At 43.0% G+C, this 12759-nt stretch overlaps 1 protein-coding gene across 1 annotated transcript; it reads right to left on the reverse strand.

Moving 5' to 3' along the window:
- Window positions 1–320: 320 nt before the first annotated feature.
- Window positions 321–8531, reverse strand: fscn1a (fascin actin-bundling protein 1a). The gene is made up of 5 exons (XM_053493015.1): window positions 7568–8531; window positions 4314–4470; window positions 3700–3821; window positions 2602–2769; window positions 321–2454 (listed from the first exon to the last, which is right to left on the reverse strand). Exons 1-5 carry the CDS (start codon window positions 8388–8390, stop codon window positions 2249–2251), a joined length of 1476 nt encoding a protein of 491 aa, XP_053348990.1. The 5' UTR covers window positions 8391–8531; the 3' UTR covers window positions 321–2248.
- Between the last annotated feature and the right edge of the window lie 4228 nt (window positions 8532–12759).

Raw genomic sequence — 12759 nt, forward strand, 5'->3', positions numbered from 1 at the left:
CAGAACAGTGGCCAGAAAAGCAGGAGGAGAAAAAAAGAGAATCTGCTCTCAGGAGCAATCTGGGTCGTGTGGAAACACTCTGCTCTCGCTGCTCCTGAGCTCCACTGGATAGAGTTCCAAAATAAACTCAGGAAGGTCCAGTCATACATCAGTGAGTTTAGAGGGCAGCTGTCTGACTAAGCCACTCCACACACACATGTTCCTAATGTCTTCTTACCATTATATGGTTAATGGTTCTACCTTTATTAATAACCAAATCTGTTGATGCGTCTCTCCGCCTCTGTACGTACAGGGAGAACAAATGATGACAAACCCACAGGTTAAGTTTTCATAATCCAATTTATCTTTTTTTTTGTACCCATGGCACATGAAGAGGAAAAAAAAAAGCAACCATAATATCAAAACAATATAAAAAAAGGAAGTCAGTAAAGTTTTACAAAGTATAGTATGTATGTGGAATGTTGTGTTTATTTCCAGTATGACCAGTAAGGCACAGTCATTACCACTCCCTTGTATGAAAGCGTGATCACAAACCCTACTGCTGTAGGGGCAGATTATATGATTTTGCAAACTAATTTACTCTACATATCTAGATGTGACTAATGACATGTACGGTGTTCATGCGGTTGCACCGTCCTCACCGAACCAGCGCCATTGGTTAGTATTATTATTATTTCCAGGATTTTTCTAAACAGAACCAAGCACCTGATTTGGGGTCGACTGGTGCACGTGTCAGACTGAACTACTGACACAGTGTAAGCGAGATAATATTAGAATTTTATAATATAATTTAAACCAAATCAGGTGGTCTTGGTCACATCTCACTCTTGGTTCATTAGTGATGCTCTCTCTAGATATTACTTTTAATAGTAAATATACATTTAATAATAGGATCTCTCTCTGTATATATATTTATATATTTTGTGTGTTTGGTGTAGACACTTATTCCTCCAAATTGTAGATAAAAGGTATATGATAATGTCTGTGCCTTCTAACTAAAAACTTGTACATTTTGTGTTTTTCTTCCAGTTTAAGAGTTTTTAGCGCATTTTCCAGATTAAACCCCCCCCCCTCCCTCCTTCCCCTCCAAACGCAGTGAAGACACGCCCTTCTGCTTTGACCCGTCCAGGTCGGTCTTAATTTACCATAAATATAGCGTTGAACCTGCAACAACATACTGGATCAAACAGATGAGAAACATCAGCCTTGTATCTGAACAACACTAACAAACCTTTCAGATGCAGCATTAACACTTTCCTCTCCTGTCGGCATCAGGATGTGAATCCAGAGATTAAATGAAGAGCTGTATCATTATGCCTCTCTTCACAGTTTGATTTTACAGGGAAATGAAATGTAAATGGCACATTTAAAAAAAAAAAAGGTTCCAATACACACGTCGCCATATGTCAAAAAAAAAAAAAAAAGCTAAACTACCAGGTCAGCGTCTTCAGTGCCGAGAACAGGACATTCCAGTGGTTAAAGGACGCACTTTAACCGCGTACGGCTGAACAGTCAGACATCAACATTCATACAACTACCAATAAATATTGCCGTTAGTCGTCTGCTCACTGATATTCTAACTCCTGGCAATAATTGTGGAGAAGGGGAACGACCTAAAGACCTAATCCTCACTCACAGGGCTCGACAAGGCGTCGGGAGACACAACATTCTCCTAACATACAACATATCCAAAGAGAAAGGCTCTTACAGAACTGTGCAAAGACAAGGAAAGGGATCGCAAAAAACCCAGCCAACATTTTTTTTTTTTTTTTCTTCCCTCTGAGGAGATCCAGCAAACCGGTGAGAACACTTCGCTACACGCTTCTCCTCGGACTCGCTAGCGAATCTTAATTCCAGTTGAAATTTCATTTAAACAAATCACAAGACGTTAGTTACCACGGTATACAAAAATTTGGGGAGCTGATACAGTGAAGCCCCTAGAAACTGTACGAGTGACGACACATACCGAGTTTTGGCTAACGAAACCCGCGTAACGCCACTAATCCCACAGAACCAGAATGCTGGAGTATGAAGATGCTTACTGTATTTTAGAGGAAAGTCTTCATTATTATATCATATCATAGATCATGGAGTCCATTTAAACCATCAAAAAGCTTCATTTTTACTCTCCTACCCACTTGTGCTCATGGTGAGAAACAAAAACAAACAAAAAACATATTTAATATGTAGAAAGAAAAAACAAAACAAAAAGAAAAATACAAAATAAACGGTGGTCACTAGAGCACTTCTAATACTCCCACATAGTGGAGCTGTCCAGGTCGTCGGCATTGGCCTTCAGAACACCAGCATGGTCTCCTTTCAGGTATTTTCCTTCACTCGACTTGATGGCCACCTTGTTGTAGTCGCAGAACTCCAGGAAGAAATCGACCGGGGTGTCGCTGCTGCTCACCACCGAAGACTCGCTTCCTACCATCCAGTATTTCCCAGTGGAATCTAACCAGACACACACCATCAGAAGCCTTTTATTTATTTTATTTCTTCAAAACAATGAATGCTTTGTTACAGATTTTTGAACAATCCCCAACTGTAGACCTTCACACTCTTGGATCTCCAGTCAGATGTAACGAGTGAAGAACTCACCTTGGAGACTGTAGGCTCCGTCGCGGAACTCCAGGCCGAAGACATCGTAAGAGGATCGGTTCGAGTCCAGAGTCCCGGTGACCTTCCTGCAGCCGATGAATCCATGCTCTCCCCTCAGCACGATGAGCGGCCTGTTTATCAGCTTCATCAGGAACTCCTCGGTCTCTCCTACAGAGAAGAAAGAAGGTACTTATGGGAACGTTTCTTACCCTGAACACCTACATAGTCATCTCATTACTCTTCATTCTTTTTCTTTCCCTTTCATTCTTTGCTTTTAATTTTTTCTTACTTGCATCCTTTCTTTCTCCTTCCTTTCTTTTCCCTCCTTTATTTCTATTCATTTAGTATTTCAAAATATTGGGACTTTTTCAAGTCAATGTTAACATTATGAATAGGAAGAAGAAGAGAATAAAGAAAGAAGAGAGTGAATGAATGATCAGACCAAGAAACAAAGGAAGGAAGAAAGGAGGAGGGGAAAAAAAGAACAACGACACAGAAGGATAGGTAAGAAAAGAAAAAAAGTTGAAGGTTGAGAGTAATGAGGGAGAGAGGCAGAACGAAGGGAAGGAAAATGAAGGAGAAAGGAAAAAATGAGTCAGAAAAGAATAAAGGTAAAAATGAGAATGAAAGGAAAAAGAAAAATGAAAGGAAAAGAATGAGGAAGGGAGGAGAAAGAAAAATAGTGAAAAACAGATAAAGAAAGGGAGGGATAAGGAGGAGGAGAAATGTGGGAAGGAAGAAAGGATAATTGGAGAAGAATTTTAAAAAGGATTAGAGGAATGAGGAGATGATGGAATGAACTGTGAACTTGTCGAGACTGTGACGATTTGTTTTTACTGCAGATTCTCATCTCTTTTTCCTGAACCTGCCCTGTACACCGCCTGCGTTCCACCATGTGAGAACATTCCACAGCGTTCTCCAAGCGCTGCTCGTTCCTCTGCAAGCGACTCCATAATGATGGTTTTAGGTTCATTAACAGGTTACGGGATTGAAGCCGTGTGAGTTTTTTTAGCATGGCTCTTTTGTTCCCAATTTTTATAAAAACATTTTTTTAGACATTTTCACCACATTACTGAAACGCTGGAGGTCAGAACTCACCGGCGGAGTCGATGCTAGCAGCTAGCTGCCCGTTCTTCTTGGCTGCCACGTATTTCCCGTTGGCGGCACGGAGGGTAATCTTCTTGCCTCGCCATTCGATATCGAAATAGCAGTTTGCCGTCCTGATTGTGAGGAAATGACGAGACAAGTTATAAACGTGTATGATCGTCCAGAATAAGAATAAAACCGTTTTACTGTCCCACATTTCTGAATTTCCTATTCTTTTATTTTGTGAAAAATAAAATTTGAATCCAGAGTTAATTAAAAATAAAAAAAATAAAAAGGAAGAGGTAACAGTGAATGCTGTAACGTTTCTCCTTGGCGTGCATCGTCCTTACACTCCAACTAATCCTCACCCACCCCTTACACTCAACTCAAGTTTATTTGTTTAGCACTTTAACAACAAACTGCTTCACAAATAATCATCACACGCTCTATACAAGGCTACACAAATACATGTTCATATTGATCAAAACACACAAATCAAGGCCAGAGCTTTCGCAGAAACAATCTGCCTGGAGCTCTTGCCTCTGTGATGTTTACCCAGCCTTCAATAGGGAACAGGACGTTATGTTACACAGACCAATGAAACGAACCGTTTGCCCAGGACTTACTTGGTGGACGCGGTGCACTGCAGTCCGCCGGTGGCGGTGAGGGTCCAGTACTTTCCGGCGCAGGTCCTGAAAGCGCACTTCTTCGTATCTTTACTGATCTCCATCTGAAAGGTCTCTTGATCACTTTCTTCGTCCTGGTTGGCGGACAGGTCCATGCCTGATAGGGGGACATCAAGTCTTGTTAATCAGGATAAATCAAAGGTCATGTCATCTGATCAGATAAGCTAGATCTTCGTTCTGGTTATCGGTTTAAATGAGCAGATCGTGTCTGTAACAAAAGCCGATCTCTGAGATTAGGGAAGATTTCCTGTCGGATTTAAACGGTTATTTGCGCTGAATGCATCCAAGTTTAAAACACTTTTGTTTCACTCCTAAATACAGAGGCATGCAGGCACTAAACAAGAGTTAATCTTCTTCATGAGTTGTGGCCCATCTCATGTCTCCCACTGAGCATCTTGGCAGAACAGCTGTGACTCAGTCTAGCAGAATGCATCCGGTTTACAAAAGACCAAGAAAAAGCAGAGCACCGGGTTATATGCAGACTTCTCCTAAATCATTACACTGCAATTACAGACACACAATGTATGAGTCATGCATTCCCTGCCGAACCCCCACATGAAGATGAGCTAATGTAGGTTACTTTTGGGTGAGCAACACACACACACACACACACTATATTCATTTTAAACTTAAACTAGCTCTTCTTGTGTCTTAACTAATCCGTCCCTGCATGGACACCCAACCAAGACGTCCAACCACTCAATGGTTTAGTAGCACCGAACAGGCGCCTGGCCCCTGGAAAGCAAGATTAAATTTCCAACTGAAATATGCAAGCCTGAACGAGCAAGGAAAATAAATGACCGCGATGAGAACCACATGGTTGCGAGTGGGAAAAAAAATCTGTAAAAAGAAACTTGCTTTAAAACAGGGACTGACCAAAAGGGAGTATGTTATTCATCATTTTTAGGGACCCAAGCAGCAAACTTCCTCTGCAGACATTTTTGTAAGCTGCTGACTGACACATCCCTGCCCCCAACACACACACAGATGCCCAGTTGATCCATCCACACCATGGCAACTGGAGCAGGGGAGCAAGGCTGCTATTCAATCAGATCTCAAAGGGTGGCTTCAGACACAACCGAGACGTTTGCCGTTACACAACAGATGAGAGCGTTGGGTTAAATGTGCGTTATTTGGACAGGGAGGGTATTGCTGCTCCTAACAAAGCTACTCGGCTAAACGTTTGTCTCGCCAGCAGTGTGAAAAGTGCTGCAGATGTTATCAATATGTTAGAACAAAAGCATGCAGGAAATCTTTTCCGTATTCGTGGTGCATCAGCACGGCACTGCAAGAGAAGAACAGCAGGATGAGGAAGAGGTAAATCTGCTAACGTTTGAGCTAAATGACAGACCGCTACAGACAGCGAGTCGCTGTTATTAAAAGAAAAGACGGCTGCTCTTGCAAGGCAGGCGCCATTGTCCTGACGGACACGGCTGCCTACGAGGTCGAGCAGCTGGGGTGCACAGGCAGCCAAGGCCAGCTCACATCGCCTTTGTTCTCACTCTCTCTCTCTCACAGCTCCACCACACCACTCTCCACATGCCTGAGGAAGAAAATCTCAGCCTCCTCCAAAGACAAATCACAAACTGGCAAACAAAGAACAAACTGAAACCCCTGTGAACATGATGACTAAAAAACTTTAAGTGCAGTTGACAAGTTAAATTATTTGTAAGGATCTTATTCAAGAGGGACATAAAGCACTGATTCCAGACGACTGGCTAAGCTTGCAGATGACTTTCTACAAGATGAAGTTCCTAATTCAAGCCAGATGTGGGTGTGTGGCAATAAACCTCTAAAGCATGAAGCACACACACACACCGCAGCAGTCCCTCACATCACCAGCAGAAAAAGGAAAAAAAAAAAAACGAAAGACTCCTGAGAAACAAAGGCAACCCTCTTCCATTCTGTCATGCAGAGAACACGTGGACCGGGCTTGCTTTTGGCTCAGGACTACCAACCATGCCCCTGAACACTAACCAGGCCCAAGACCGGAAATCTAGGTGCACACATGGCTCACTGTAACTCACACGCCTCTCGGCCCTAAAACGAGCTGACCCTGAAGGAGGGGAGGAGTCAGGGGTCATCATATCCAAACATTATGACATCTTGTTACATTTGAGATGTCTCAACACAATCAGATCCATTATTACAGCCTCGCGCCAGCCGACTATATTCCTCCGAGTCTACTGTAACGTCTGCTTTCACTCCAGATTTAATTACACCAAACTGGATCCTCAACCAACGCAGCAGTTGTGGAATTCCATGAAAAACAGGCAAGCCCTCAGTGCTGACGCTTGGCCAGCGGCTCAGATTCTCTGCCTGCCATCTCAATATTCACAGGAAGACAGGGAGAAAGGAAATACAAAATGGATGCTGCTATGCAGTGGTCCAACCCATGGCTTTAAACGAAAAAAAAAGGGGGGGGGGGGGGGGGCAATGGAGAACATGTTTAAAAATTCTTCAGCATTTTTATTTTTTTTTTATTTTAAATATCTGCAGATGTGAGCTTTTCACATCTGAAATGAACTCTGCATGTCTGCATGCTGTAGCCTTTCTTTTCTTTGGCACAAGAGTTCTGGTTCTACAGAGGGACCACAGACCATGGAATGGAGTACAGGATCTATAATTAAGAACGGGATGATAAAGTATAATCATAAAGGAATCAGGATGACTGACATCCATGGCTCGGTGGGTTATGGTGGTGTAGAAGTTAAATCTGGGTAATAATACATTATGGGTTTATGCTGAATCATGCATAATGAATAAACCGACCAGAGATGTGATGTGACCAGTGACATGTAGCTTTAATCTATCTAGACACACACATGTATATTTAGCTGCAACCATGCATAATGTGATGTGACCAATGAGATGTAGCTGTATATACAGTATAACCATCCATCCACATATAATCCTATGTTTTATTTATATATATATATATATTTTATATATATATATATATATATATATATATATATATATATATATATATATATATATATGCAATTTTATATGTGCCCAGTGATGGTATGTGATGTGCCCAGTGATGGTTTACGATGTGCCCAGTGATGGTTTACGATGTGCCCAGTGATGGTTTACGATGTGCCCAGTGATGGTTTACGATGTGCCCAGTGATGGTTTACGATGTGCCCAGTGATGGTATACGATGTGCCCAGTGATGTGCCCATGCCTACCTTGCCTGGTGGACACATTCCTTTCGTTGGCTGCTGTGAGCACTACCTGCGGGTGGCTCTGCTCCAGGACGAACAGCTCATCCTTGCCCACTTTGGTGCTCTTGCCGGACTTCATGGTGCCGCTGGGTCCGGACGGGGCCAGGTACTTCCCCATGCCGTCCCGGAACGCGACCTTCCCGGAGCGGAACTCCAGCGTGTAGCCGGTGCTCTTGTCGGGCTTCTGCGCGAGCGTGCCGTCGTTCTTGAGGAAGCGGTTGTCGGCGGTCTGCAGGTGGTACTTCTGCTCGTGGAAGACGAGCGTGATGAGGGAGTCCACGCCCCACGGCACGTCCCGGTCGATGGCCACCTCGTCCGCCTTGTCGCTCAGGTGCGCGTACCGCTTGCGCGTGACGCTGAAGAGGTTGAGCTGCGGGTGCATGGCGATGTGCACGCTCCATTTCTCCGCGTGCCCCGAGGTCTGCGCGAAGCAGGTGATCCGGTCCTCGGTGCCGCCCAGGTAGCGGCGGTGCGGCTCGGACTGCAGGGACCAGCGGCCGTCGTCGTGCGCCGTCACCACGAAGCGCGAGTCGTCGCTCGGCGTCTCCGCGTCCCCGCTCACGTTGCCGTCCTTATCCGCCGCGATGTAGCGGCCCAGGTGGCTCTTCAGGAAGAAGACGTTGGAGTCGTCGCCGTCCTGCTCCAGCGTCCAGATCTGCTTCTTCTTCATGCTGGTGGCCGACGCGTTGATCTTGAAGCCGAACGTCTCCGCGGTCAGGTACTTGTTCCCGCAGTTGATGAGCCCGAACTGGATGGTCAGCATGTCGCTGGTCCCGTTAGACGTCATGTCGGCTGCAGGGTCACTACGGTACTGGGGAGAGAGATGGAGAGGTGAGAGTGTGTGTGTGTGTGTGTGAGAGAGAGAGTGTGTGTTTCAGTGATTCTATGCTGCTGCGGCACTGGTGGTGGTGGTGCGTCTCCGAGTGTGAGTGTGTGTGTGTGTATATGCGCGTCCTGGCTCTTTGTTTGGGGAGCGTCGCCACTCAGAGCGCGCGCGTCCACGCGCAGCTGAAGCTTTTATACACGTGAGGTGCGTGGCCCCGCCCACTTTAAAAACCTTAACATTCCCATTAACATCTGTAGGGTTTAAAAAAGAAAAAAAAACACTGAAATATTTCACTACAGATAACTGCTGAGATTATTATGGATATCGAGCATTAACAAAAAATGTTTTGTTTTTTTTTTACTGCAAATGTTCAATATAAATCATAACATCAGCAGGGACCTGTAGGAAATATTTCATTTATTTTATTTTAGTGATGCTTCAAATTTACAGGTTGCATTCCAAAATTATTTTTTTATTCATTATAAGGGGTGGCACGGTGGCGTAGTGGTTAGTTTGGTTGAGTTTTGGGTTCGATTCCCAAGTCTTGCGCATGGATTTTGCATCTTCTCCCCGTGCTTAGTGGGTTTCCTCCAGGTACTCCGGTTTCCTCCAACAGTTCAAAGGCACTAATTGTAGATTAAATGTTTAATTGCCATTACACTAGTGTCTGACAGACTATGAGAGTGTGTGCCCTGTGATGGATTGGCATCCGGAGTACCTGAAGGAAACCTACCAAGCATGGGAAGGACATGTATACACCACGCACACAGACCCCGAGGCAGAAATCTAACCCTTGACCCTGGAGGTGCAAGGTCACAGTCCTAATGACTACGCCACCATGCCACCATATGGCATAATATGAATATGAATATAATATACCCGATGGCACAGTAATTAGCATAGTTCTCTCTCACCTCCCCAGTTATGGGTTTGAATTTTGTCTCTGGTCTGTGTGTGTGTGTGTGTGTGTGCTTGGTGGAGATTTCTTTGGGTACTTTATTTTTCTCCCATAGTGCAAAGACATGCGGTGTAGGCTGACTAATCTATCAATTTATTCAAATTGCTCAGTAATGGATGTGCGACTGTGTGTTTGTGCAGTGTGCTGTTTTGACCCCCATTGGAAGCCCCCTGCAATAATATATATATATAAGTAATATGTATAACCTTGGCTAAAGAAAGAATTTTTACAGTTTTGCCATAAGTTATCTATGACGCGGTGTGAAAATGTATTACATATTAATTTACAGGTACAAGTTCTATTGACACATAAATTACGAAAAAACTAAATAATCCCCCATCAGTTACTCCCCCCTCAGGTCAGGGTTGTGGTGGCACCGGAACACTTCACATGAGGTGGGGAAACACACAGGGCACTGTAGACACTTACACACTCATTCACACCTAGTGGCATCTTAACATCACCACTTGACATACTATCATGTTTTTTTTTTATTTTAGAAAACCACAGCAAACCCAGAGGAAGAGGAGAGAACATACAAACCTCCACACAGACCCGTGAGTGAACTGGACACCCTGGAGTTGTGTGTGACAATATTACTCACTGCACTGCTGTGCCTGTATGAATTATTATAAATCATAGTTAAAGTCGCATGACAATCCCTGTGTTATTTTTACCCAGAATTCTTTACTTCTGTTAGATCTTGTGGATGCTGTAATTAAAAACACTCTCAGAACTGGAACATCTGCCGGCAATCAGGATGCGTCTGGTACAAAGCATGACTTTTCATGTAGGAATTAATGTATGCATGTATGTAATCAATCCAAAACGTCTGAACCAGCTGTCACAAAACTTATCCAAAAAAATCACTGATATATATATATATATATATATATAATGTACTTGTATATAGTGTCCCCTTGTATATAGTTCCATTTGGTCACCATACATGCCCATGGTGTGTGCAGGAATAAAAAGATTTACTTTGGCTATTTTTGAATTTCTGTTCCTTGAACACATTTTTTACACCTTCGCCATCCTTCTTACTGTGTGGAACAGTGTGTTCATGGGTCCAACTTTTAATTGTTTAACTGTTTTTGCATTTATTGATATTTTTTAACCTGTGCATACAATTTTTCATATGTATCACAATCTGATTTGTTCAGATCAGCAAATGTCTGGGATCTAACAAAACTCAAATATCCACTGATCAGCCATAACATGACCACTACAAAACATTAACACATTAACATTGATTATATCCATCCATCTATCAAGAAACCTCTGGAGTCCAACTTGGGACCGTGGAGGCCGATAGTGACCATTGTATTTATTCACATTTTTACGGCTGTGGTGAGACCATTTGGTCCCATTTGATAAACATTCACACACACAAACACCTCCACACACACAGAGACATTACAGGCAAATTGGGAACGTTAATTAGCCTAATCTGCATGTCTTTGGACTGTGGGAGGAGACCTGAGCACCCGGAGGAAACATGGGGAGAACATGCAAACTCCACACACACACACACACACACACACACAGACCCTGAGGCAGGAATCAAACCCTGACCCTGGAGGTGCAAGGCCACAGTGCAAACCACTACACCACTCTGCCGCCATTAACATTGATTATCAATTATACCAGTAAACTCCTGGCCTGAGGGGAGCAAATGCCAGGTCGTCCAGTCTGCTGCGACAAAAAAGCCAATGAAGCACGAATCGCTGAAAAAAGTTAACACTGGCCACGACTCCACAACCCACAAACACCCAGTGGATCCACAGCCATCGTCTTCATGACAGACACCATGGCACACGCCCAGAAGTTTTGCTGCGTCATGACCTGAGGGACCAGAGCTGGTGAAACAAGGGGAACCTACACAGTACTGGGCATCATGTTTTGCATTGTAATGTTATTGCTGATCAGTGTAAAACCTCAGGCTAAACAAACAGGACAGGCTGGGCACTGCATGAACAATTTATTCAAGAACATTTTGTTTTAGTTGTTATATTTTTACAGAACATGCAAATATTCAAACATTTTATTAGAACAAAGATAAACACAGTATACTCTCTTGCTGATGGACAATAGTTATTTAAACAATGATTTTCCCTCCGTGTTATAAAGCACAGCAATAATCCTGTACGGTTATCAATCACACTGATAAAGATGAGCACAAATCTCTAATGTTTAACCCAGTGGTCTCACTCTGTTTACTGGTGGAATGAGTGGTTTTGACTTTAAATGAGTCCTGTTTTACTAGCGAATGGGAGCACCAGGAAACAAAACTCGAACTGTTCCTCCACACAAAGATCTATTCACAGCCTGCACACACGCCTCGCATGGTTCAGGAAGATACAGTCAAATAAACAGAAGCTCCATCCAAATAACACTGGCGACTGTTCATTCAGAGAGCGTGCTGGAGCTGACAAACTTTGTTTTATCATATGGATCAACAAGTTGGGCGTGAAATGTGTAAAACCCCTAACACTGACTTACTCACTCATGCTGAAATGATTCTCCAAAACTGTTGTCGTGCAATAACTGGACAGAAGCTTAGAAATAGAACTGTGTGCTCACTGCAGGAACTATTCTGAGGTTAATATTACAGGGAGAACTGTTTAGGGTGGAAAAGTTTTTATTTGAGAAAAATTTGCTTACTTAAAAAAAAAAAAAAATAAAAAAAAATATATATATATATATATATATATATATATATATGAAATAAACACAATAATTTGGTTATGTACTTTTTCCTCATCAATTTATTGTACATATCTTTGTGCATTTTTTTTAAAGAAGAAACCAAAATTATATTGCATGCATAGAAAAGAAAACATTTTTGTTGTTGTTTGTTATCTCTGCCTCAGGTGGCTGTTTTTCCTTAAATACACCCATATAAGGTCATGGCGTGCTACATCGTTTTCATCCACTGTTATCATTCCTGAGATACAGTATGTCTATGAATATTTTATACCTGTCAGTCATGACTATTCATAATCAGACACTGAAATAATATTATCATCAGCTGGTAGGTATAAACATAGGTCACAGGTCATGACCAGAGTTCCACTTAACATGAATTCATGATAAATATAGGTTCTGAAGGGAAGGATAGCACTATGGCTTTGACACACCCAGAGTCTAGGGTTCGAGTCTGGGGTTCGAGTCTTACCTTCTGGTTTGTGTGTGTGGAGTTGGCATTTCCAAATTGCCTGTAGTGTGTGAGTATGTTGTGTGCTTGCGCCCTGTAATGACATGGCACCATGTCCAGGGTGTGGCCTCCAGGCCTCCTGAGACCCTGTACAGGATAAGCAGGATGGAAAACGAGTGAGAGCGAAGAGAAGAAAAGAGAAATAGCGAATT

The sequence above is a fragment of the Clarias gariepinus genome, chromosome 3, assembly GCF_024256425.1.
Source record: "Clarias gariepinus isolate MV-2021 ecotype Netherlands chromosome 3, CGAR_prim_01v2, whole genome shotgun sequence".
In the NCBI taxonomy this organism is placed as follows: domain Eukaryota; kingdom Metazoa; phylum Chordata; class Actinopteri; order Siluriformes; family Clariidae; genus Clarias; species Clarias gariepinus.